Below are 26,596 nucleotides of genomic sequence, written 5' to 3' on the forward strand. Positions count from 1 at the left end.
AATAGTCCACATTAAAAAAAAAGTAATATACAGGCTTTCCCATATTTTCTCTGTGGATGTTTGTGCTGTTTCATGTAAATTTTAATATCATAGGCTATTAACAATAGCAAAAGGGTTATACAAAAGAAGATCTGATATCTATTTGAGTCCCTTGGAGTATTTAGCATAAGATAATATTTTAGAGGTTGGTCTGAGAGACAAATGCCCAGGTTCACATCCTGACTCCATTGCTTACCAGCTGTGGATAAGTTTTCCTTGAGTCTCAATGTTCTCATCTGTAAAATAGGCATGACAATTGCACCATTCATAGGGTTTGAGAATTTAATAAGAGAAAATTGCATAGGAAACTCTGGCCCTCATGCCTGGCACATAGCAAATGCTCACACTTATGGATGGTTAATAGAAAGTGGTGAATGTACAGATTTGTTGCAGGTCAGGGTGAGGACACTTGTAAGTTTGGTGTGTCTGCCTCTCTTCCTAACAGCTTACCAATGACCCGTCATCTTCATCGTCACTCTGGAGAGCAGAGAAGTGGCGATGACGAAGCCACTGTGCCTTCTGTCCTGGGCAGTTATCACCGAGGCCACAGCCACTCTGAAGCACCTAACCGCACAGGTCACTGTGCGGATCACTGCACAAGACTGGTCTAGAGATAAAGTGCTTGTCCCTTGGGAGTTAGAGATAGGAAGGACATTTTGATGGACTTGTGAATTAGATTGCAGTGGCTTAAAAATAAATCTGTTAACATAAACACCTTTAAAATGAAGAGACTTGAAACACAGTGCTCTGGTTGTATGAAGGGAGGACGAGGTGACCTGCCCACTGTTCCTCTGTGTGTTTGTAGCTCCAGCTGGATCCAATATCCAGACCTCGATGCTCCGTCCCCTCGGAGTTGCCTGGCTGAACACCTGCAGGGGGCGCTCTCCTTCACACACAACCCAGGGTGAGCAGTGCCTCTGGGGCTTGTGTAAAACGGCAGTGCTGTTTCCAGTTCACCTGTGCACTCAGTATCTACTTTCACTCTATGCAGCTCGGGGATATATACACTAACATTATTATGGGGTTTATAAGGAAGTATAATTATTACTGTGGAAATCTGAAAGAAGCATTTCAAAAATATGTGGGTTGAGGCATCATGATGGTACCAGATATATCAGAATCAGCTAAGGAAGGTGTGAGAACCAGCTAAGTTTTCCAGAATTTTTGTTCACATTATAAAAATTGCTTCCAATAAGAGAAAAACCACAAACTAGATGGTCAATTTTCATGGCCCTTAGACGATCTCTCAAAAAGTCCTCACATCTGTTAGATTATCTCTGTCCGAGTTATTGTGTATCCATCATCAAGGACGTGCATATCTGCAGCTCTCTGAGGACGTTTGGTAACCACACACAAAGTCTATATCTGGAAAGTTCATCAGCGTGTCTAACCTAAGTCTGTCTTGCTGCAGTTTAAATAAGCTCCAAGCACTTACATTATTCGTTGCCATGCATGTAGGTTGCCCGAGACACACAGAATAAACTCCTCCCCTGCTCCCTCTTGGAGAAGCTTCTTCATGTGCAGACTGCAGTCCTCAAATCTCAGGACCCCTCTCCCTTTTCATGTTATCATATGCACATGGATGACTTCAGGAAATAAGTGAATGAAATATAGGTGTAATGCTGGTATTCTGAAACAGGAGTGACAGGAGAAGAAAATAAAAAGTTATTTACTATTTTCCAAGCAATGAAATAGGAGATTGATTGGAAAAGGTGAAAGATGAGAGAGAGAGAGAAAATCTGTCACTGAATGATATTTTCATCGGAGAGGAAAATAAATACCAGCAAATGAAATTTGACTCATCTTTGCGAGTTTCACCAAGCATGAAAATGTCCCTTTAAAATTTCTAGTAAGCAGTGGCTGGCTATGGGATTTTTCCAGTGTAAAGGGAATCTGAGTTCAGGAGGCCAGGGAATGCCAGAGGAAAGGGATTTTTTGATGTTTGGGGCTCTGAGACTGTCAGTTTAAAAAATGAAGGCAATATAGAAGGGCCAAAGTGACATTTATCATGCCATCTCTCCAGGCTCCTGTCTCTTTAATCAGCTAGCCTGATTTGCCCAGTAAATGATTCCTGAGTGTGTGTGTGTGCGCGCGCGTGTGTGCCCGCGCGCGTGTGTTGTAGCTCTGTCAATCCTTGGATTAGAACCAATGATTGCAGCTCGTAGGAGGGCTGTCCAGGGCCAGATTGTACGATGTGTCTCAGTGCCAGAGTATGAAGAGAGATAATTACTGAGAAGTCACACTCTCCCATCCTTGGCTTTCTTGTGGTGTCCTTCAGCAAAACAGTGGATTTAAACCTCCTTCCACCAGCTCGAGAGCAACGCAATCTGTCAGGAAAGAAAGAAAGAGAAAACCGAACCTGACAAAAAAGAAGAAAAAGAAGAAAAAAAAATCATGAAAACCATCCAGGCAAAAATGCACAATTCTATCTCTTGGGCAATCTTCACGGCGCTGGCTGCTCTGTTTCTCTTTCAAGGTAAGAGCTTGCTATTGATCTGCCTGCAGCCGACCCAGGAATTGTACAGTGTGCTGTGGGTGATTCGCAGACTCTCCGAGTCGGCTCTGCTGTATGGTTTGCAGGTGGAGGAGAGAGCGTTCGCTCGCGTTCCAGCAGCATGGCTGGGACGTTCTCCTCCCTCCCAGGCTGTAAGGGTATTGATCGATTCTGGCTGCTAGGGGAACGGGCGGGGGATGTATGTACATAAGTAAAGTGTGTCTGGGGCTCCTGTTTGGTAACGTGGCTGTGTGCTGGTCCCCTGGCTGTCTGTACATTCTTGCACACACACGATGGATGGAGACACATGGAAGCCGGGGAATTAAGGATTCGGAGGGCGGCGGGGAAGCTAATGCGTTGCTTGTGGTACTGGGAAGAAATTTCGAGAGGAAACTTTAAATATCTATCCACCAGTAAACTTGCAAAGCTTCTGCAAGGAGCAAATGGAAAATGCAGGCTAGGCATAATCAGGTAACTACGCTTTGTGGTCAGAAAGCCAGCTCTGAGGGCTGAATCAGTCTGCAGCGGAGCTGGGCAGCCGGGTTAGTTTTCTGTGTGTTTGGGGGTGTGTTTGTGGAGGAGAGCAGCGGGGGTTGGTTAAAAAGCAGAGAAGAGGCTGCGGGAGCAAGCAGGCTCTGAGATTCCGGAAAGCTGTCCTAAGTTGAAGGGAGAGAGGCGGTAGGAGTCGAATGCTAACGTTCTGTTTCTTTCTCTGGGAAGCCGAGCCCTCTGGGCTGCAGTCAGGGCCGGGCTTGCCGAGTTGTGGTCCTGCTGTGCTGGGGGTGGGTGGGAATCCACTTCAGCCTGGACTCCCCTCGCTGCACCGGAGGTTGGGGGTGCCCAGCGCTCTGTCCCAGCTCCCACCTCCCAGCAGGCTCCCACCTCCCAGCAGCCGCTTTCCCTGCCCACCTGCTCACCCCGCCCGCCCTGTCCTTTGAGGATCTGGTGTGCGCCTAAGACCCCTGCGTTCTCAGTGACTGAGGTGGGCAGAGAAAGTTTCCCTGGTGGGTGGTCCAGCTCCGCCTCCCACAGGAGCCCACTTGGGAGCTCAGTGCTGGCTGCTGTGTCCCCAGAGGAAAGTTGGCTCCCGGTGGGCGGGGGTGGAGAAGGCTGGGGAGTCCCACCCATCCGGTTCCCTTCCCCACTGCAGTACAGGGCTCTTGCGGTCCCCGTCACTAGTCCCTTGAGTTCCCCCTGAGGGTGGTCTTTGGGGACTCCCCTTGCCGGAGTTGCAGAGGCGTCCACACAGACCCACAGGAGGTGGGCAGAAGGACCAGGCTGGGAAGGATCAAATGCCTGCGAACCCTCGGCTGGGGCTCAAAGAGCGGGGAAGGGGACCCTGGAGGGCTCCGCAAGGATGCAAGGAAGTCCATCGTATGGGATCTCCTTGCCCTGCAGCTCCCAGCCTTGGGGGTGGGGCGCACGGGCCTCAGGGTGTCCCTCCTCCCCCACGGGGCAGTGGGTGTGAGCGTGAAGGAGGCCACGTGGAGGCAGCCCTGACTGACTCCTCTTATATAACATGGAGCAGAGGCAGCATGCGTGTGTGTGTGTGTGTGTGTGTGTGTGTTCGTGTTCACGCGCACCCCTGCTTGTACTTGGGTGAACAGGGGCTCACCCAGTGAGATCAGGGCCCCAACTCTGGCACTGGGGAAACTGAGCCCAGAGCCAGGCAACCTCCAGTAACAGCTTCCATCATGTAACCCAGAAATGTAAACCAAATGGGGGCAGGGTGGAGTCAGGGGTCCGGAGGAAGGGACAGGGAAGGTCCCAAGACCTCCATCATTTCCATCCGTCCTGAGGTCTGAGTCTCTTCCATTTTAACCTCCGACTGGAGACAATTGCCAAAATTCCACCATCCACAGCCCCATTGGCAGCTTGCCAGGAGCCCCAGGGCCATACTGGATTTACATATAAATTAGCATACGTGATTTTTTTTTTCATCAGAAATAAATGCAGGGAAGCATAATATTTGCTCATACTTTGAATCATTCCCGAACCGATGAGAAGAAAGTGGGGGTGCGAAGTTCTCCCCCCAGGGAATTCTGATTGTACACTCTTGTTGCCATCTTGGGTGGGGATAAGGGTGACTGGGTTACCCCAGCCCTCCTCACATTCTACCAAATCCTGAATTTCCTAAGACGAATCATGGCCTTACTTGCACTATCCACCTCGAACCAGCTTTCAATAGGCTTCGATGTGTCAGAAAAGAACTGGGCTGCCCAATTTTAAGGCAAAGTGACCCCCAAGACCCACCCCCCACCCTCTCGAGCCACGTGGCAGTTGGACCAGCCAAGGTGATGTGTGTTTTCTCTTTCAGGGCATGGGAGCTGGGGTGGGCCAGTTACCTCTTATCAAACTCACAGAATTACTCAGGCAGCCAGGTCTTGCCTGCAATAACCCACCCCTATTGCCTTGACCCGGTGGGACTAGTTAGAATGCAGTACACATTCTAAGGCAATTTTTTTCTTCTCTGTTTTTGTTTTAGGCTGGCTCTTCCTAGAGCCCTTACTTCCTGGGCTTCTTGCCTTCTTGAAAAGGTGTTGGGGGCTAGGGGTGGTTGATGGACCCCTCCCTGACCTGCTCCTCACCCCATTCCACAGCCACCATGATCCAGCTTAGAGGAGGAGGGAGTCAGCCCTGATTAGTGATAGGGAGAGGGTGGGGGTGATTAGCGCCCAGGGGCTCTGGCCCTAAGACGCTCTGGGGTTGATTAGCCAGAGCTCCTCCTCGGCCCTGGAGCCAGAGAAGCTCCTGGATGAGGCGCTGTCCTTTTCAGCTCACCGCCCACCTCCTGCCACGGAGAGGCTCAGAGAGGAATGGCTGGTGTACGGCATCTTCTCTCTTTCCAGAAACCCGACCATTTCTCCTTCGAAGGATTAATGCTCCTTTCAACACCTTCCCAGGAGCTGGGCTAGATTCCTGTCTTACCTTTCTCATTTTCTCTCATCTCCTCACTCACATCCCATGTCAACTACCTGCCCACATACACAGCAGCAGGGCAGAGGGGAAGGGAGAGGAAATGGAGCTGGGTTCCCCTCTCTTTCTCTGAGCGCCGGTGACACGGACACGGTTCAGCTGGGCGGATCGGCCAAGTTCCTGCCACTCACAGCAAACACTTGGGTGCCAGCCGCAGCCTGAGCTGGGCAACGCTTCTGAGATGGGGGGAGTGGGGGTGACAGATGAGACCATAACAATGTTTACTGGCAGAGTGAAAAATCGGTTTGGGGAGATGGGCTCCTGGGCCTGATGTAAGTAAGCATTGTGGGCACTTGGAAGCATGGCCAAAAAAAAAATTAAGGGGAGATGACAGAGGAGCTTCACAAAGTGAACGCCAGCTGCCAGACTTGGAGCTTCCAATGGGGGAGGCAGGGGGGCCACGGGCAAGTCGTGGAGTGCATAAGAACTGCAGCTTCCCTCCACTCTTCACACCCTGGGACTGCCCTCCGGGCATTGGATGGAAGTGGGCGCAGAGTCCCAGCCAGGGGGGCTCTCGGGTGGCAGTTTCAGGCTAGTCCTAGGGCTGGCTCTTCCCTTTCATCACTTTTAAAGCCGAAGTGAGCCCTGGAAACCCTTTTCCGCAGCTGTGGCCTCTCCCCCTGACTTCCGTGGTTTCTCAGTGGCCTCTCTTGTGGCACGGGGCTGAAGGGTGCGGAGCTGTGTCCCTGGAGGGCCTCTCCTTGTTCCCTGCTTGAGTGCTCCAAGGGCACTGTCCCTAGCAGCTCCCTGAGGATCTGCCCCTGCTCCCTGGCAGCCCTGAGGTGCAGCAACCCAGGCTGGGGCCAGCTGCTTGTCATGGATGGGTCACACCAGTGTTGGCTTTATCCCTCGGGATGAGGTGTGCTCTCTGGACATCCTAAGAAGGGGTGACCTGCAGGACAGGTGATTCCTGCATATGTAAGAAGATGCTGGAAGAATGATGTGCGATGCTGTCACTCTCTCCTTATGGTGGAAACACTTCGGAGAGGATGATTGTGTCGAGGATTTGTCTCTGTTCCAGATATTTTATGTCTGGAGCTCATGGCCTGCTCCTGCCCATCAACTAGAAAGATGAAGGTGTAAAAAAAAAAAACAAAAAAAACCAAAAAAAACCCACTTTGCTTTATATTTAACCTCAGCAGAGGTCCTATGGACCCTTCAAACACTGTAATGGGCGTGCCTGTCTGACTGATTTCCAATCGCTTCAGGTGGCCTGAGCACAGCTGGGTGGGGAGCAGGTACATCCGAACACAAAGTTCCCCATGACTTCCGTAGGTGACGATACTTCCCTCTGGGAAGTCTCCCCACCTGTCTGCCAGGCCGGGGAGCAACTCCCCCAAGGGTTGTAAAGACTCATTAATGCTTGTAACGCAGCAAACATGTGGTGCTAAGTGGAGCTCCACGCTGAGCCTGCTGGTATTTACGCAGCTCCTTTCCTTTCTGCTCTACTGGCTTGTTACATGTTTACTTTATGTCTGTAGTCATTTGAAATTCAATAAAACTAATTACACATAAAAAATGAAAACATGCAAAAATAAGGTAATCGATGGCCTGCAGGTACGATGGAGTCTTGGGTACCACATCCTCCGGGGTGTCTCCTCCGCCGACCCGGTGGCTCGGCCCTCCTTCTCTTAGAGGGTGCGCGGTGGAAGAGGACCAGAGGGGATTTAGAGGAAACACGCGGGACCACGCCTCCTCACCCTTTCCTAGTAGGAGGAAGACTTTAGCCAGGAGGTGTCAGGGGGCGGGGCCCATGGCAGAGGGGCGGGGCCCTGGGGGAGGGGATATGGGAGGAACCAGGAGTTTCAGAGAGTAAAAACCAGATGCAAGCTGGACTGGCAAAGGGTGGAAAGAAGAGGCCCCCATCCTCTGCTTTGACTGATTTTGTTCAGCAACCTCTAGAGCTTATGTTTTATGTATTTATGTGTGTGTGTTTCTGCAACCTTCTGAACTGAGCCTGCCCTTGCTATGGCAGCTTAAACTTGCGGGAGCGTCTGTACAAGAGATGTGCGCGTCCCTCCACCGTCCCTTTCCTTCCCTCTCTCCCCTCTTCTCCCTCCCTCCCTCTTTCTGTCCCCTCTCCCCCTCTTCTCTGCCCTCCCTTTTCTGTTTCTCGTGGTCCCTTATTCTTTCTTCCTTTCATTTTTCCTTCTCCTCCGTGGGAAAAATAATTGATCAGCTGACAGATCTGGGTCAAGCTGGTAGGGGCTGCTCTGCCTCATGTAGGCTTGCCTAGGAGAGGGGGGAGGGGGGTCTGTCCTCCCAGGTCACAGGAGCCCAGCTGATAGACTGCAATGGTGGTGCGGGGTGGGGGGGGGACCAAGGAACCAGTGGGGAGTTCATGTCCGTAAGGTTAGCTGCGATCCCACTGAAGGCAGCGTCCTCAGCTGCTGCGTGTCTGATACCCCAGGGTTCCACATCCCTTTTCCTTTTGCCTCTTTCCTGCTTCTGTTCCACTTGTACCCCCTACTTGTTCCAGTTTCTTCCCTCATCTTTCTGCTTGCCCCTCCTTTTCTCTTCCTTCCCAAACCAAGACAGGAGATCACAGAATCTCCCCCGCTTAAGTCATATTAGAGAAATGGCCTTTTGTTTATTTGCAAGAAGAAAAACAGAAACTCTGCCAGAAGAGCTCTGTAAGTCATTTGCAAACTGCAAAACAAACCAACAGCGCTTCACATTTCCATTGCTGAGAAAAGAGTATTTCAAGAGAGACTGTCAAGCTGAGAAACCAAATATTGGAAAACACATTCTTCAGCTCTGTTACTAACGACATCTTAGGTTACTAAATTTGATTTTTTTTTTTTTTTTGGCTTCTTGAAGAGTATTGCCCTTTACAGTAATAAAGGACTGTTCAAAAGATGGACTGGTTTTGGCTTCAGTAGCTCATTCAAATTCACTCTCCAGCGGTGCCTCCTTGGCTTCATCTTGGTGGTGTCACCAAAATCCAATTCAACACAGACTAGATCTGGTTGTTTACTTGTGCATTGGTTCAGTCACCTGGCGAGTGTTTATTGAGTTCCTATTATGTTCCCTGCATTGTTGTAGGTGCTGGGAATATATCAGTGACCAAACCAACTAGAGTACAATCCCCAGATTTGATTTGATTTGTCATCCTTTTTAATCACGTTGGGAAGAACCAGCAGGAATATCAGAAGTAGGGGTGGAGGGGTGCTGGGTGGCATAGTCTTTTGCACAGTTGCCTGTGCATATTACGACGGGTGGCAAGAGCACACCAATCCTGGAGGCTTGTTTTTAGATAGGGAGCGTGGGAGAGCAAGCGCAGCCAGGCTCTGGGTTTATCACGTCAGAGGTGCTACCTCTGTTGCTCCATTGTGACTCCTGGCCGGAAGGGCTCAGGGTGTGTGATTCTCCCTCCCTTGGCACGTGGCAGCAAAAGCTGCTGTGAGGTGCTGGCTTGGTGACCACTGGCTCTTGTCATTGTCATTCAAGTTATTGGCTGGTTCTTGGCACCACTGCCACCCCTGCCAGTGGCCTGTCCAACGCCTTCATACCCTGCCTTCTGCAGAGAACTGGATGGCCAAAGACAGCAAGGGGAGGGGGTGCTTACGCAGGCACGGTGGGGTTTGCTGAGGCAACTGATCAGGGTGAGGCAAGTTCAGTTCATGGGACCCTGAGGGTTTCCTATTTTAGGGTGGACTTAAGATGACCTCCTTTCTGAGAACCCTTTCTTTGCTACCTACTCGTGTGCTCAGTCATTCACTGAGCCCACCAGTCTTTTCTGTTCATGGGAATTTCCAGGCCAGAATACGGGAGTGGGTTGCCATTTCCTTCTCTGCTACCCACTCATCACACCCTGATTTAGGGTTCCTAGAATGACAGACAAGCGTCATCATTCATTTGCTCTCTGATGCTATAACTGTGGTTGGGACATACATAGCCTTTTTTCAGTCGTCAGCTTGTGTTTTCAGCTGTATGCACCCAAAGAGAATCGAGCTTCCCTTCTGCTCACAGTGTGTGTTGTGGTTGCCCTCTGAACACTTTAGGGGGGTTACTCACCTGGCTGCTTCTGTCTGCATTTCCATAGTGCTGGTGACTCTTCTTAGCATTTCCCCTGTAGAAGTACAGGTAAGTACCTTTCTCATGCATCCACGATTCTTCAAGTCAAGCAACCTGGAGCAATCTGCCTCTACTGTTAGGAGGTCCTCATGAGACAGGTGCAATGTGCCTTTGTTTGCAATACTCCCATTTTCTAAGCCAATGGTCCTCAAATTTGTTCTACCATGGAATCACCTGAGGAGCTTTATAAAAATGCCAATGCTTGGACCCCATCCCAGAACGGTTACATCAGCATCTCTTTGTGAGATGTTCTGATATTTTCCCGTGCTCTCTAAGAGGTTCCAACCTATGGCCAGGTTTGAAAGCCATACCTCTTTGGTTATCAGAAAACTTTCTCCAACCTGGGATAAGGCACATCCCTTCTAGGAGCCTCTGTCACTTCATTTCTAAAATTAAGCGGTTAGACTCAAAGATTTTCCAGTTTCACGTCCCACATTTTGCAATTCTGCAAATAGCCTTTCCTAGTACTTGAAAGGTAGTGGTGCTAGGAGAAAACATTCAGAAGCAGTGTCTGTTTGCAGGAAACTAAGAATATAAACAGCCACAGACGGGCGACCACAGTCGGAACATGTGATGGTGTGTGTGCACACAAACAGTGCACACTGTATCATACACACTATCACGTATCCACACGTGCCTGTGTTTCTCGTCTAGAAGGCATCCTTCAGGTGGGAGGGAAGGACAAACGAGCCACAGCATTTCAGGTAGGGGGACTCAGGAATGAGAATGATCGATCCCATAGGAGAAATTCCGGAGCCTTGGAATGTGCGAATGTGGGTCAAGAATGGATGTGTTGGAGCCTGATTTAGCGCGAGCTAAGTGATGGTGCGTCTTGGCAGAAGCTCCATTCATAAGTGTGAAGATTTCCATCTCTCTCTCCTGGCCTCCACTCCCGCTCACTCCCCAGGAACCGGCTACCCAGCCTGCCGCTTCCATCTCTCTCCTTCTCACTGGCAACAAAGGCTCCGTGCTCAGAACCCCAATGGCAGTTTGGCAGCTACTGTGTTAGGCTGAGGGAGGCTGGCTCTTGCCTCCCAGCCAGGTCAGACCCTGCAGCGCAGGCAGGAGGGAAAGCATGCCTGTTTTGATGGAGTCAGCAGGAGCAGACGGCACAGGGGGAGCAGAGCTACCGTGCGGATTTGTGCCAAGTACAGTCCCTGGGTAACTCACGAAGTGTTTCCACTGCTGTGTCAGCCAGGCAGAGTCACAACCAGCTCAGGCCCAGAGAGACTTTCATGATGGTTTATTTCAATCCCTCTGTTGGAGCTCTAACATCCCAGTGGTGCAGCTGCAGTGGTCCCCTCACTTCTATCTCCAGTGTAGGGGAACTTGCCTCTCTCCAGAGCTACTGCATCTGACTGATCAGGAAGACAGGGAGACAAAGGAGAAGAATCTGTCCTCTTATTGATTCCAGCCCCTTGTTCTCGATCTGGAGAGGAAACACAGCATAGTCGTTGGATGGTCTGGGCCCAAGCTTTGGCTCTGCCACTTTCTAGGCTGAAACTTTTGGCGATTTAATCAACCTCTGAGGGCAATTCAGTTCCCTCTTGTACAAAACAGAGCTAATTCTGAGACTTAGGTTTAAGGCTGGTGTAAAGATTACATAAGTTACTGCAGAGAAAGTGCTCAGAACACTGCCTGGCACACAATAAGCTCTCAATAAATATCACCTATAGTATTACGAGTGCTGCTAATACTACTACCCACAGGACGAGACTGGTTTTTCTTCGACATGACTTTTCTTCAAATATTTGAAAACACGATTCCCTCCCCTTCTCCCTAAGTTAAATATTCCAAGCTTTTCTCCTGTTTTCTGTATCATCATTCATAGAAAGCATGCCGATGGCCCTTTCTAAAATTATTCTGGTTATGCTGTTTTCTTCTTAAGGTAAATCTCTTCCCCGTGTGCTTTGAGTATTATAGAATGTAGCCTCACCTGATTCTAAATCCAGATAAAATGAAATCTCTGCTCTCTGAAAAGGCATGAGCCGGGGGTGCCAGCCTCTCTCCAAACCCTTTGTCCTCTGGTTCCCTGAACTCCTAGGGCTTTGCTGCAGCTTCCTCCTGGTAAGTGTTTGCCTGCTCCCTCTACTGATGGCTGTCCTGTCCACCTGGCAAAAACTTGCTATGATTGAAGACAGAACTCCCGGCTCAGCGTCTCTCCGAAGCTCATACTGCCTCCTTTTCTGCCCCCCACGGCTCTGGCGCTTCCTTTGGTCTTTGCATCTATTGCGAGTTGTGTGCTTCCCTGCTGACACCTCTGTCTCTGTCAGTGGACAGTGAGCCCCTGGAGGTCTGGGACTGCCTGTGTGCCAGCGCACCTAGCCTAGTACCTGGCACACAGCTGATCAGTGTTTATGGATAAAACAGAAGGGGGAGAGAAAGAGACAGAGAAGTGCCCTTAGGTTTATGAGGAGCCAGAGAACCCTGTAGAATCCGGGTGAGCTATAATTACCCCTTCCTTCTCCGATGACTGTGTCATACTGTTCACACAACAACCTGACCTTGGAACTTACCCTTTTCTGAAGTCTGTTTATCAGATTCAACTCATCTCCTCCTCTGACAAGACCTCTTTGAGACTCTGAATATGAAACTACACACATCAGTCACCCCTGCTGGCGATCACCAGCCATAAACCAGATGTTATAGGTACACAGGTAGTGGAAATGAGCTCTCATTCTTCCTGGCTAAACTCACCCAAGAGCAGAAATTGGTCCCTCTAGAGGTCAGCTGGTCAGAAGCCTGGAAGAGGGGGCTGCTCTCTGAGGTGGCATCAGAGGGCAAGGGAAACTCAGACCTAAGACAAGAGGAGAGTGACTGGTGGGTTTTCTTTATCTAGAGAAGGTGAAGAGGTAAGTGCTTCTTACCCACTTCTTCAAACCTACTCTGCCTCCTCCTTCGCCACTCCCTACCCCGGGGGCATTTGACTGTCTTCTAAACAGCCAGAGGAGACCTGACCCAGGCACAGCAAGATTAATTGACAGCCTTTTTTCTCAGTGCAATTGGTGATGCAAAGACATCTGTAGTTCAATAAGCCGTTTTGTCAATTCTGAAAACAAGAATAATCGTTCTATATTTCTCTTTCCTTCCTCAAAACTTCTTAACAGAAGGATTTGAATGCCTTATCACCACTTTTTCATCACTTTCTGGCACTGCTGAAGCCTTGTCCAAGGCTAAAATAGTTTAATCACCAAGTCTGGAAACTTTTCACAGACTTTCTAGAGTTGTGGGAGGTACTTTGGAATTTGCCTCGTCTCCCACCTGAATAATGTTGACTAATTCCTGGGTCCAGCTCCAGGACCCCCAGAGACCAGATGCTGTCTGAGTTGTGGTCCTGGTTCTGGCTGTCTATCCGAATCACCTGTGGAGATTGTTAGACGCCCAGGTTCAACTCACAAAAAAATCTCAGTATATGGATCAGAATGGGGTGAGGTCATCTCTACTTTGAAACACTTAGGACTTTCAGTGCAGATACAGCTGAGAATAATTGACACCAGCCCCCGTTTCAGAGTAGATAAACTCTGCAAGAAAGTACTGCTCAGTATAAATTCTACCCTTTCTCTTTATACACAGTGTTCTAAATTTGTTCAGGACAGCAGTATGCTTGTTTATAATACGCACCTCTGAGATTTGCTTAGAGCCGAGGAGTCATGCCATGTGAGTCAGGCCAATGGAAAGCAGGCGGAAGTTTCCCGGGTGGCAGTTTGAGGACTGCACTCAAGAAGCCTGTGCTTTGTGAACCCTACCACTCCCACAGCTTTTCTTGACTGAGAGACTGGCATACTATCTGGGGGCCCAGGAACCAACCTGCAAACAGAAAGGCAAAAAAAAAAAAAAAAATTAAAAAAAACACTTACAACCAGAATGGCAAAACAGGAAGCTCTTAGGTTGAACTAAATGAATTTGCTGTTTGAGTAAATCAAAGATAGTTGGATAGAAACAATTTCACATGGCTCCGTCTAACAGAAGGACCCCAAGTTCAAGATAACATAGCAGTCATGCCAGCTGTGCAATATGTATTTCCACACTTATTATTTATGGAAAATATTTCCATATAATTAGGATTCCATTACTTGTAGCTGAATACAATCCTAGTAAATCTACATGGAGCAAAAATGTGCCTCTTTCTGACTTATGCCAGTTCAGTTCAGTTCAGTCGCTCAGTCGTGTCCGACTGTTTGCAACCCCATGAATCACAGCATGCCAGGCCTTTCTGTCCATCACCAACTCCCGGAGTTTACTCAAACTCATGTCCATCAAGTCGGTGATGCCATCCAGCCATCTCATCCTCTGTCATCCCCTTTTCCTCCTGCCCCCAGTTCCTCCCAGCATCAGAGTCTTTTCCAATGAGTCAACTCTTCGCATGAGGTGGCCAAAGTATTGGAGTTTCAGCTTCAGCATCATTCCTTCCAAAGAAATCCCAGGGCTGATCTCCTTCAGAATGGACTGGTCGGATCTCCTTGCAGTCCAAGGGACTCTCAAGAGTCTTCTCCAACACCACACTTCAAAAGCATCAATTCTTTGGCACTCACAGTCCAACGGTCACATCCATACATGACCACTGGAAAAACCATAGCCTTGAGTAGACGGACCTTTGTTGGCAAAGTCATATCTCTGCTTTTCAATATACTATCTAGGTTGGTCATCACTTTCCTTCCAAGGAGTAAGCATCTTTTAATTTCATGGCTGCAGTCACCATCTACAGTGATTTTGGAGCCCCCAAAAATAAAGTCTGACACTGTTTCCCCATCTATTTCCCATGAAGTGATGGGACCAGATGACATGATCTTAGTTTTCTGAATGTTGAACTTTAAGCCAACTTTTTCACTCTCCTCTTTCACTTTCATCAAGAGGCTTTTTAGTTCCTCTTCATTTTCTGCCATAAGGCTGTTGTCATCTGCATATCTGAGGTTATTGATATTTCTCCCAGCAATCTTGATTCCAGCTTGTGCTTCTTCCAGCCCAGCACTTCTCATGATGTACTCAGCATAGAAGTTAAATAAGCAGGGTGACAATATACAGCCTTGACGTACTTGAGTTAGAGCCACTCAAAGTACCAGTAATATTGTGCGATCCAATTTCCTTCTAGAGAAGACTGTGATGGACCCTAGTTATCTTATCTTGACATTCTTAGTTCCTTATCACCATTATCATGTGTAACTTCTAAACCACTAATCATTGTGATCGCTATCTTCTAAGAATGTTCCAGTTTGATGATGAGTCACTAAAAGACATTAGCAGATTGTTCCTGCTGTAGTTTGATTGGCAAAGTGGGGAGTGGGTTATTGCCTACTACACTTTGGACTTTATACATCAGACCACTTTATTATTACACTCGTTTCTTTTCTTGTTCAGATATTCCACTCTATTGCTCATTGAAGTTGCACTCATTCCCCTGTCTAAATTGCTGTTATTCACGACCTCTCCCATCCTTGCTTTTATGTGTTTGAAATTTCATTGCATGTGGGTCCATTATTTAAATCCACTGAGGCTATTTTTGTATTCTGATGAGCTGTCACCATTAGTTTCCTGTCATTTCCAAGTGATATAAACTTTCATGTCCACATCGCCAAGGTGAATGATTAAAAAACAGCAAAATCATAGATTCAAGAGTATAGCGGAGTTCTTACTTACATTTTTAGTTCAACTACTCCAGAGTGATTTATTCAGACCCTACTGTGTGCTAGCCATAAACAATAAGTCCTAGTTCTCACATTCAGTCAAGAAAAACAATTCAAGACAACATGGTAAGTGTTGGCATGAAAGCAAGTCTTGTTTGCCATTGCCACATCGAGATTTTTCAGGTCAGAGAACTCTTCTAGAAGGAAGAGATGCTAAAGCTGAGACACAAATGTTACTAGATTCAACCAAGTAAGAGCAGATAGAAGTATTACAAGCAAAGGAATCGGCATATGCCAAATCCTAGAAATAGGAGAGTATGCTAGGAATTTAGGAATCCGGTACCAATCTGGCTAGACTGAGTGTGTTGGTGTAGTTTCCTGGGATAAAGCGGGGGTGGAGGCAGCTTGTAGGTAGAAAGACAAGGGGTGCAGTTAGAGAAGTAGTCACAAGTCACACCTTGAGTGGCTTTATGGTTCTTGTTAAAGATTTTATTCTGAGGGAAGAAAGGGTTGTGTGCCAGAGAGCAGCATGATTAAGCTTGCAGTGTTAATTGATAAATAACATTATTTAGGTTACTTAAAAATGTTAAAATGTTACTCCAGTTGCAGTGTGGGAATGAATTAAAAGACTAGAGGACGTGGCAACCAAGCAGGCATGAGTTAACCAGGTGAGACTGACAGAGACAAGGAGATGTGGGTATTCAAGCGTCATGGACTTAGAGCAGGGGTCCCCAACCCCCAAGGCCACTGACAGCTACCTGTCCAAGGTCCATGGCTGGTCAGGAACTGGCCACACAGCAGGAGGTGAGTGATGGGAGAGACAGCAAAGCTTCATCTTCAGTTCCCCATTGCTCTCCATAGCTCACATTGCTGCCTGAAATATACTGTCCCCCATCTATGGGAAACTTGTCTTCCACAAAACCAGTGTCAGTGCCAAAAATGTGGGGACTCTGCTGACTTAAAGGATAGGACCTGGAGATGGAGAGAAAAAACAATGATGCACGAGAAAGCAAAATTGGAGAGGACTTCTCATATCTGGGTAAATAGGACACAGGCAGGTTTTAGGGAGGGTGTGACGAAAGCAATTTGGGTCTCGATGGTTTTATTGCTGTACACAGAGCTCTCTGATATGAAGTTAGCTGGATGAATCTGGAACTCTGGAAAATACCTGAGCTTGAACAAAGAGGGTCTTTGACACAGACACAATGGATTACCCAGGAAGGGAGATGATGAGAAATGGGGCAGACAACCAGGATTTAAGGATCAGGAAGGGAAGAGATCTTGGGAAAAAAAATGACAAGTAGGGGCCAGAGCATGAGAGAAAAACCAGGAGAGTGTGATGACATTGAGGTTAGAGGATGTGTGTTTGGGGCAGGCAGGAGCCTTAGCCACCACATCAATATTGCTGAGGATCATCTAAGATCAGACTTAGAGGCAAGAATATCTTCTATTCTCTTGGGAAAACAGTCTTTGGGGGTGGAGACATAGTGTAGGGATCAAGTGGGATAAGAATAAAACATGTGGATGATTATTTAAGTTTTTTTTTTTTTTTTTTTTTTAACGGAGATAAAGTTGTGACACCCACGGGAGTTGTAGTTGGAGAGAAGTTTGTTGCTTTTGGAAAACAGGGAAGACAGATTTGAATGCTGGTGGGCGGGGCTGGTAAAGGGAGGGTGGAGGGGAGATAGGAGGTGGATACCCAGGTGAGGGCCCTGGAGGAAAGTGGGGCTGGGTGGGCAAATCTTGAGCATAGGAAGAAAAATGGGACTTGCAGAGAAGGAAAAAAACAGCATCATTACTATTAAAAGTAAGGAAGGAACCACATATTTGAAAATATCAATGACCTTTGGGTTCAGACAGAAATGACAACCACACAGTGAAAGTGGTTTAAAGAAGATAGAAGTCTATCTCTCTGGCTACAAAACCACCCCTCTGTGTACCTGGCTGGTGCAGTGTTCCCAGCCTCAGGGACACTCAGGGACCCCACCCTTCCCATGGTTTGGATCCAGTGTACAAGGTCTAAGAGGGCAGCATCCTTGTGCCAGGCCATGGGATAGAAGAGGAGAAAGAATAAGGGGCAGAATGCACACACGGACCGTCTCCCAAGGATGCTCCCTCCCTTGAGGCCATCACAGAATGTCCTTCCTCACAAGCCCTGGGCCAGAGCTTAGTCACTCGGGCACACTGAGATGCAAGGCAGTGTGGGCAAGGTACCATCCACTCTGGAGGACCACATGCCCAGGCAAACTCATGGGCCTGTGACCATGGAAGAAGGGGAGGGTGAATATTAGGAGCCAATTCATGTCTTATGAAAGGAGGAGTTTAAACATCCCTTGACAAGGACCGGAGGGGCCCCCATACAAGTGCATGATTAAGGCCTTACCACTTACTTTGCGGCAATTAACCATGGGTTTGCAACATCTCTGGTCCTTAGGGAAATGCAAATACCATAATTGATACTACTTAATACCTATGAGGATGGTTTTTAGTTTTTAAAAATGGTGACAATATAGAGAAACTGAATTGGAAACTTGTGCACTGCTGGTGGGAGAAGGCAATGGCACCCCACTCCAGTACTCTTGCCTGGAAAATCCCATGGATGGAGGAGCCGGGTAGGCTGCAGTCCATGGGGTTGCTAAGAGTCTGGCACGACTGAGCGACTTCACTTTCACTTTTCACTTTCATGCGTTGGAGAAGGAAATGGCAACCCACTCCAGTGTTCTTGCCTGGAGAATCTCAGGGATGGGGGAGCCTGGTGGGCTGCCGTCTATGGGGTCGCACAGAGTCGGACACGACTGAAGGGACTTCGCAGCAGCAGGAGCAGCAGTAGCAGCACTGCTGGTGGGAAGGGAAAATGGTCAGTCACCGTGGAAAATCAAAAAATCTCGGTTCCTCAAAAAATTAAAAATGGAATTACCATATGATCCAGCAGTTTCACTTCTAGGCGTATATACCCCCAAAATTTGAAAGAAGACACTCAAACAGATATTTGCACGCCAATGTTCACAGCAGCATTATTCACATTAACCAAAAGCGGAAGAAACCCAAGTGCCTTTCCAGGGAGGGATGGATAAGCAACATGTGGTCTGTACATACAATGAGATGTCATCCAGCCTTATGGAAATGAGTGAGTGAAATTCTGACACAGGCTACAACATGGGTCCCCAGCCTCTGGGATCTAATGCCTGATGATCTGAGGTGGAGCTGAAATGGAAATAAAGTGCACAATAAATGTAATGCTGTTGAATCAACCCCATACCATGCCCCACCCCAAACTGGTCTGTGGAAAAATTGCTTTTCAACAAACACTTTCTTCCTGGTGCTAAAAAGGTTGGGGACCCCTGGACAACATGGAAAAACCTTGAAGACATTATGCCAAGTGAAATGTCAGACACAAAAGGACAAATATTGTATGATGCAACTTATATAAGGTACTTAGAACAGGAAATTCATAGGCAAAAAGTAGAATCGAAGTTACCAGGAGTGGGAATGGGAGTTTATTATTTCATGGGTACAGAGATTCTGTTAGGAAGATGAGAGGTCTGGGGACACAGATGGGGGTTATGATTGTACAACATCATGAAGGTTCTTAATGCCACAGAATCATACACTTGAAAGTGGTTGAAATGGTAAATTTTATGTGTATTTTGCCACAATAAAGACAAACGGAAAAACGAAAGCTGATTAGCAGTATGTGGTACTGTATGGATGCAGGTAAACTTTGAAACTTAGTGACAGGAAGTTGAAGAAGTTTGCATCTGATAGCTTATATTTTCTCTGAGTGTAATCCATGGTAGGTTTATGTGTGCACACTCATGAATATAAATTTCCTGTGTATGCCTATAACTGTATAGGCTGGCTATTTTTTTCCCCAGAAAACAGAAAAGGACTGAAAATAGTTGTGTGAATAATGATGGAGAGAACTGGCTAGAGAATCAGAGGGATTCCACATAGTATTAATCATGCCTTTCCTCATGGCATTCTTTTTTCTCTGGATTTTAAAATTATTGTTATTATTATTGTTTTTACTGAAGCATTGTTGAAGTACAATATTATATGTTACAGGTGTACAGTATAGTGATTCATAATTTTTAAATGTCATGCTCCATTTATGTTACTGTGAAATGTTAGCTTTGATCCTCTTTTCTCCGGATTTGTAAGATACGATATGATCTACTCTCACCGTCTTTTCCATCTCTTTCCCCATTGTTGAGGAGATACACGACTTTCTCCCAAATGCGGTCAAAACTCATCTCCAACTCAGTTCTCACATGAACTCTGTAAGGAATTATGGAGATAGAGTTTTGCATTTACAGTTTGCAGAGCCTATCCATGTAAAATATATTTCTTGATCTCCACACCAATCAAAAATTTCTTTTCTCATCGCAGTTCCATTGTTAACTCTGCCTTTAGTAACTGAGGGTTTTTGTTTTGTTTTGTTTTTTTCCCTAAAGGCTTTATTTACCTCAACTGTAAATGGGATATTTAAACTTTGTTGAAATGTAGTTTTCATGTTTATGTGGATTATCTTCTGAAATTCGTCTCTCCATTCATACTGAAAAAGTAAAGCCAGGGACCCTAGGAGGTTTCTGAACAGTGCACGTGTTCAGAAGGAACATGTGGCTGTTTCTCCCCATGACGGCATATGCACGCCCCTCCCCTCCCCTCCTCCACCACAGTCTCTCACCACTGGCTTCCATTCTGTTTCTGACCTTCCCTTTGTCTCCAGTGCCAGCTCAGGCTGCCATCATTGCTCACAGGACTACTGTTGCCACTGAACGGGTCTCCTATACCAGTCTGCATCCCTCCATCTTGCCCATTACTGATTATCTTGCTACAAAAACAAATTTAGCCATTTGAGTGCTTTACTGAAAATCTCCATTAACTGCCTGCAGCTCTCAAGATAAAGCCCAAGTTCCTTAACTTGGCACAGGCAGCCCTTCCCCCTCTGCCCAGCCTGGGTCCTGCTCTGTCTCTCAGATACTTTCTTGTGCTGCCCTCCAGCCCCACTGACCCAGACACTGACCCTGCACACTGACTTGGAAACTGACCCTGGAAACTGACCCTGCACACTGATCTGGGAGCTGACGCCTTTCCACATCTCAGTGACCCTGCAAAGCTCTCAGCCCAGGGATGTCCTTACAGAGAGGTCAACACCGTGAAGCCTGCACACACTTGTGCCAATGTTGAGAGGGGCAGACAGAAGACAGCCAGGAACAGAGTTTAAAAGGCTGGAAAAGAAGAACAAAGGGTTTTTGAGATCTGCTCAGATTCACCAATTCTACCCACAGAGTATCCCTCTTGGCAGTTTCCTTGTTAGGAGTCAGCCTTGTAGCCCAGGCATCTATTATGTCTGGTCCAATCTTGGTCCCTGAATCAGAAAGTCTGGGGCTTTCTGAAAAGGCAGCTACCTGTGTCTGGAGAAGCCCCTCAGATGGGTGAGTCACCCTAAATGTTGAGAACCTCTGACGTCAGGCAGTCGTGCAGCACAGGTGAGGAACTCTGATAGGAAGGAAGGACTCCCCTGGGGCCTGCTGGGGCCTCAGGGGAAGGGTCTCAGTTTCTCTGGAATATTCCCACCTTAGGAAAGAACCTGCAGACAAAGCAGACTTGGTGGTACGAAAGCTATAGTGAGTGAATGAATGTTAGTCACTCAGTTGTGTCTGACTCTTTGCAACCCATGGACTGTAACCCGTCAGGCTCCTCTGTCCATGGGGATTCTCCAGGCAAGAATACTGGAGTGCGTAACCACTCACTTCTCTAGGAGATCTTCCTGACCAGGGGATTGAACCCAGGTCTCCTGCATTGCAGGAGGATTCTTTACCATCTGAGCCACCAGGCAAGTCAATAGGAATATGTAAACTAATAAGAATTTCCTTTTGGGTTGCCAGCCTTAGTAGATAAAAATCCAGGACACCCCACTTATTTCCAGATAAGCGATGCCTAACTTTTAATTATGCATAGCACATACTTATATTAAAACTTATTTGCTGTTGATCTGAAATTCACATTGAAGGGGGCATCTTGGTTTTGTGCCATGTTCATCAGACACCTGCCTCTTGTCCATACATCTTAGACCTCAGGAAAATGGCCAGATCAGAATTAAGAGTCTAAAAGGTAAAAGTTTTCTTGGCTTCTCTTCTTTTTAATGGGGAGGTATGTAGTTTGGCAGTGGGGAGAAAAGAGATGGCTTCTCTTTCTGGCTCATTGGATTATATATAAAATCCACATTTGGGAAAGAAAGAGAAATAGAAAAACAGATGGTGGTTCAAAGTGGCCCACGTGCCAGGAAGTCCCTCTTCTCAGTTGAGCAAACTGAGCACCTACTATGGTCCACCCCCCGAACCCACAATCCCACAACAGAACGCGGGGCCAGCTGCAGGGAGACCGAATTCCGTCCCTCGGGGCCCTGCCTCTGGGCAGCTTTTCTGCAGCCACTGGTTTACCTGCCCCAGATGGCAAGATGCAGCCTCATAGGGTGGGGCTGTGGTGCAGAGACTGGGGGATGAAAGACGGGCTTCCTAACAGGATGTAGCTGAGGGAGCCGTGTGCTGACAGAACAATTTGCTGGTGCCCAGAATATCCGCCCAGCTCCGCAAAGCGGCAGCCAGGGCGTCAGGAGAAATTTCAGGATTTATCATTTGCCGGGGTGTCAGGGTTTCTGGGAGCCGCACGCTTTCCAGCGCACTTTTCCAGACCTGCAGCCTTGACAGGCTGTCCATAGAGGCTTCCAGAGCCTTAGGAATAACATGCAAAACTAGTCCATTTTTCTCCCTTCCCGATCCACTGGTGTTTATGTAAATGACTGGAAAAGTAGTTTTAGGCTTATTTCTGGAGCTTAAGGGCTTGGTGAGAAGCCTATTATTGAAAAATCAGAAAACTGAAAAGCAACTTCTTAGACAATGAATTAGCAGCTCGTGGAGTATGTGTAAGGCCGAGTGCACCGTAACTGGCTGCCTTGCAAATAGGAACTCCCCCGGGACTCAGTCATCAAACACGTGGCAACAGGATGTCTGTTTCAACACAGCGAGTAATCAAAGGAGATTTGCAGTTAATCCAAATAGCACAGAGAAGTGTCCAAGGGAAGGCCAGGAAGAGGAGACTAGAAGCAAGGTGAGGGGCAGCCCAGAGCTTTTGGACCTGGAATGCCAAGTGCAACTGAGACAGCCTTGGAGGGCTGGAGGGTTGGGGGCTGACCCACTCAGCCCCTGAGACACCAGCCACCCAGAGGGGAGACTGAGGCTTGGCTTGTGTTGATGCAAACGAGAACATGAACCCAGCGCCTGGCTCTTCTGCTTCACCAGCAAGGTAAACTTTGGGAGGAATTGAACTGGCCTTCACTGATTTGCTGGACATTTCTGAGTCCCAGACTGGCTTGAGGGGCAGGGGTCGGGCAGGCGGGGACCACTTGCCATTCAGGAGGTGCCCTTTGGGCGGTGGCTCCACACTGTCTTTCAGGAAACTGTTCCCTTCGCAGGGCCATCACTGTGGTTCTGAGTGTGGTCAGCACCACCTGGGCACTTGCCAGAAATGCTAGTTCTAGACCAGGGGTCCCCAATCTCCGGGATCTAACGCCTGATGATCCGAGGTGGAGCTGATGTAATAATAATAGAAATGGAGAGCAGAATAAATGTAATGTGCTTTGAATCATCCCCAAACCACCCTCCCCCACCTGGGTCCATGGAAAAATTATCTTACCTTAAACCGGTCCCTGATGCCCAGAGGATTGGGGACCCCTGGTCTAGACCCTCAAAAATGCTGAAGCTAATGAGGCCCAGCTGTTGTGTGGCTTAAGAAGCCCTCCAGGTGACTCTGATGCTCACTGTTGTTGAAGTCTGAGAACCAGGGACTACTGTGCTCACGCGGGGGCCGTGGTATGGGCAGGTGAGGCAGGTTTGTCCTTCTTCGGCAGGCTTGTCTTCGAGTGCAGCCCTGGCCAGTTTCAGATCCTGGAGCAATTCTGTGCTCACCATCCCCTGTCCCGGTCCCCTCCTGGGCCTTTGGGGCTGTGGGGAAAAAAATGAAACATCTATCAAACACATCCCAGTCCTCGGTGCCAGTCACCAGTGAATGTTTTATGTGTAATATTTTATTTAATCCTTTTCTACAACTTGTGAGCCGCGTTTTGCAAGATAGGATTTTATCACTGACAAAAATTTTGGCTCCAAAAGGTCAGATCACGGGGTCTGGATGTTTCCGGAGCCTGTGCTCTTTGTACCAAAGCCCCACAGCACCTCTGACACTAGCATCCTCTGCCCGAAGAAGCCCTTGGGTGCCGCCCACACAAAGCGCCTGCCAGCCTGGCAGGGCCCCGCTTGGCCTCCCACCTCCCCCACCCAGCCGGCTCCTTGCCTCATGTTAATTTCCCACCTGAGCACTGAGCACTTTATAAATAGCAAATCTAAAATGAATTTTCTACCAGCGATCATTAGCTCCCTTGACATCCATTAAACATTCTCGCAAGCAGAGTGAAGTGACAAAGGCATTGATTTTTACAGTGTGCTTAATAGGGGAAAGAAAGAAAGGTGTTGACAAGTCCCTTTTTTTTTTTTGGTCCTGATATCACGAGGAATTTGAAATCAGTCAAATGACTTTTATCTGAAAAAAAGAAGGCTAGGATTGGGGGTGGGAGGAGAAACGGGTAGAGGGAAGAGGCTTTCTCAGCTTAGCCCATTGCTGCGTCTGTGACAGGTAAACATGAAGTTAGTTAGCTTGGGCTGGCCACCAAGATGAATATGTCAGATTTAATGCTTCAAAATACAGAGGGTCCTAGCCGGGGAAGGTGTGGGGACTGGTGGTGGGCGGGGGAAGTGAGCAGCAGCAGGGAGACGGAAAATCACCCATCTTCTGCTGAAACTACTGGAAGAATAAATGTATTGATGCAATAGTCAGAGTCAGAGAAGGCTGGCATACGAGGCACGGTAGCTGAAAATTCAACTTTGATTTCAATTTTCATATTTGTCAGCAGTAATTAGATTCACGAAATGTTGTGCCACTGTTCTAAAATACTAATAAGTAGAGGCCTTTGTAGTGTGGTTAATGGAGTCTTTTTTTCCTAGTGGTCTAGAAAAAATTTCATTAAGGCACAAAGTCATACTATATTACAGCGCTTCACCATCATGGACCCTGCTGCTACGGTAACACCATCGGAGACCGGAGCCCTCTATCTGACCAGAGCGCCTGGCTTGGAAGGAGTCTGGGGCTTCATATGCCTCAGCTGTCCATCATGTTTGACCTGCACGGACCTCCGTGGGTCATGGGGGAAGCCAGCTGGCCAGAGACAAAAAGAGAAGCAAATTCAATAAAGCATCATTGTTGAAAGGATAAGCCTGTGAGAGCAAGTGGAAGAGAGGACACGAGGAGAGGGTGGGCAGGTAGGCACCTGGCCCCAGCTGGGAAGTGTGGCTTCCACCCGGAGAGGAGGTCCACTCTCTGTCCATCTCCAGACTGGACCCCTCTGTGGTTCAACGCTGAAGCCCCATCAGTGCTGAACCCACATACCGCATGTCCCTCTCATCCCAGACCTGCTTCTGCTCGGCACAGGCCAGATTCTCTGGGGACAGGGTTTGCTGAAAAGGTTCAAGGTCTGTGATTTTTGAGTGACTTTTCCCTGGGGTGTCCTAACCTCTCTCTGATGTCCCGGGAAACTCCCTGTAGGCAGGATGTGCCGGGGGTAATTGCACCTGCCTGGGTAAGGGTGTAGTTTCCACATTCTCTAGAGAGTCTGATGGAGCTGGGGGAACTGGGCCACCCCTACTCCATTCGCTCCATCTCAGCACCACTCCCCTGCCGTCATGTTGGCCCACTCAGGTGGCCGGTGTCTCTGGGACTGCTCAACAGACACAGCTACAGACGGCAGCCTCTTAGCTGGGCTCTCGGAATCTAGTGAACTCAAGAACTCTGCCGTGATGCTCTCAACTCTCCTCCCCAAAGTCCTGGAGAGAAGCCCAAGCGGTCAGTCCTGAGGCCTCCAAGCAATGAAAGAAAGGAAGAGCAGAGGACATGTGTGGCCTCCTCCACTGGCCCCACACTCCCTCTCGGTTGAAACTGCTTTGCTCAGCCCAGGAGAGGAGTGACTTGAGCTACAGCACCTGAGCCATGGGTGGGTGATGATGGAGGACCGTGTGGACGGAGGGAGCCGACCAGGTGAGCAGGAGCCATTCGTGGTGAAGGTAGGGTACATCCATCTCGTGAATGCCGGGCCCACAGCTGGTCACCCTGCCTGGATCCCGCTCTCCTGGACCTTCCCTCACCCCCTACCTCCCTGTATGTGAGTCTCTGACTGTATCTCCTTCGCCAGAGCTTGCACACCTCCTTGGACCAGGCCTCCCCCACCCCCCGCAATCCCCTCCCCACTGATCATGCTTTGGCTGCCGCCCCGCATCTCCCCAGCAGCATGCGCCAGATCTTATCCCTGGGCGGCACTTCAGGATGAAAGGAGGAGGGGATATTACATCCCCCAGTGATACCCGTGGCAATTGGGAGAGGCTTTTGTTGTGTCATTTCCTACCTCCTTCAGCCTATTAAGCAAACAAAAGTGCTTGTGGAATGAGAAATGTAAATGGCCCACGCAAGCCGATTAATCCTAGATGTACAATTCCATTAATAAGGCCGCTTTTTAATAGGCGGCTCTGGCAGCGGTGGCGGGCAGGCCAGGAATTGATGTATTCTTTGTAATTGTATTGCAACTAATAGGATGTGAGGAAAACGGTACCAGAGAAGCAGGTCTTTCAATACCGCTTTCTAATCAGTCGAAATAATGACTTGCAAGGGAAAGCCTTGAAAAGTAACGACACACAAAATATATAACATCATCCAGGGATGACCCATTCTTCCAAATCCTAGCTTGGGCTTCTTCCTTTCATTTCTTCTCCTGATCTCTCCCTGTCTGCCTCCCTCTTCCACCACAGGTGATCACCTAAACCCAGGCACTGGGCACGTCGAGCTGGGAGACCCACACATCCCCAGGCTCCAGCATTCTGGGATGCAGAGGTGCAGGGCCAGTTGGCTGAGATTGCTTTTGCCAACAATCTGGAAGTCATGGTGGGGAGCGGGAGAGAGGCAGGGTGATGGGAAGGGGAGGGGACTCTAGGAGGGACCCATGCTGGAGCTCACACACTTACCTGAGTGACTCTGGCTCGGTCTCTGCACCTCCCTGGGTCCCCTACCTGCTCCAAAATGCAAGGAATCTGAGTGAGTTTTCAAAGAACGGGCTGGGGGAAGCTGGAATCCTCGTATTCCAGGGATAAGAAGAGCCAGTGGCTGTGCCCAGGACCTGAACACCCATCGCCCAAGGCTCTGCCGGGCTCAGGTGTCTGCACTGGATGTGGCCCCTCCAGAGGTCCTTGCTGTGCATTCTAGTCACAGATAAACTAGTTCATCTCTCCCT

General features: G+C 48.3%; 1 protein-coding gene and 1 pseudogene across 2 annotated transcripts in view; both read left to right on the forward strand.

The window, feature by feature from the left end:
• The first annotated feature begins 2,149 nt into the window (after nucleotides 1–2,149).
• NTM (neurotrimin) overlaps nucleotides 2,150–26,596 on the forward strand; it is a 964,242-nt gene continuing 939,795 nt past the window's right edge. The window contains exon 1 of one of the 2 annotated variants that reach the window (XM_027531737.1): nucleotides 2,150–2,515. In XM_027531737.1, coding sequence (XP_027387538.1) covers nucleotides 2,434–2,515 — 82 coding nt within the window. In that variant the 5' untranslated portion in view covers nucleotides 2,150–2,433. The remainder of the gene's footprint in view (nucleotides 2,516–26,596) is intronic. The other variant, XM_027531742.1, reaches the window with a different exon arrangement.
• On the forward strand, nucleotides 17,509–17,623 carry LOC113886641 (annotated as a pseudogene).

Source organism: Bos indicus x Bos taurus, chromosome 29 (assembly GCF_003369695.1).
Source record: "Bos indicus x Bos taurus breed Angus x Brahman F1 hybrid chromosome 29, Bos_hybrid_MaternalHap_v2.0, whole genome shotgun sequence".
NCBI classification, from domain to species: Eukaryota; Metazoa; Chordata; class Mammalia; order Artiodactyla; family Bovidae; genus Bos; species Bos indicus x Bos taurus.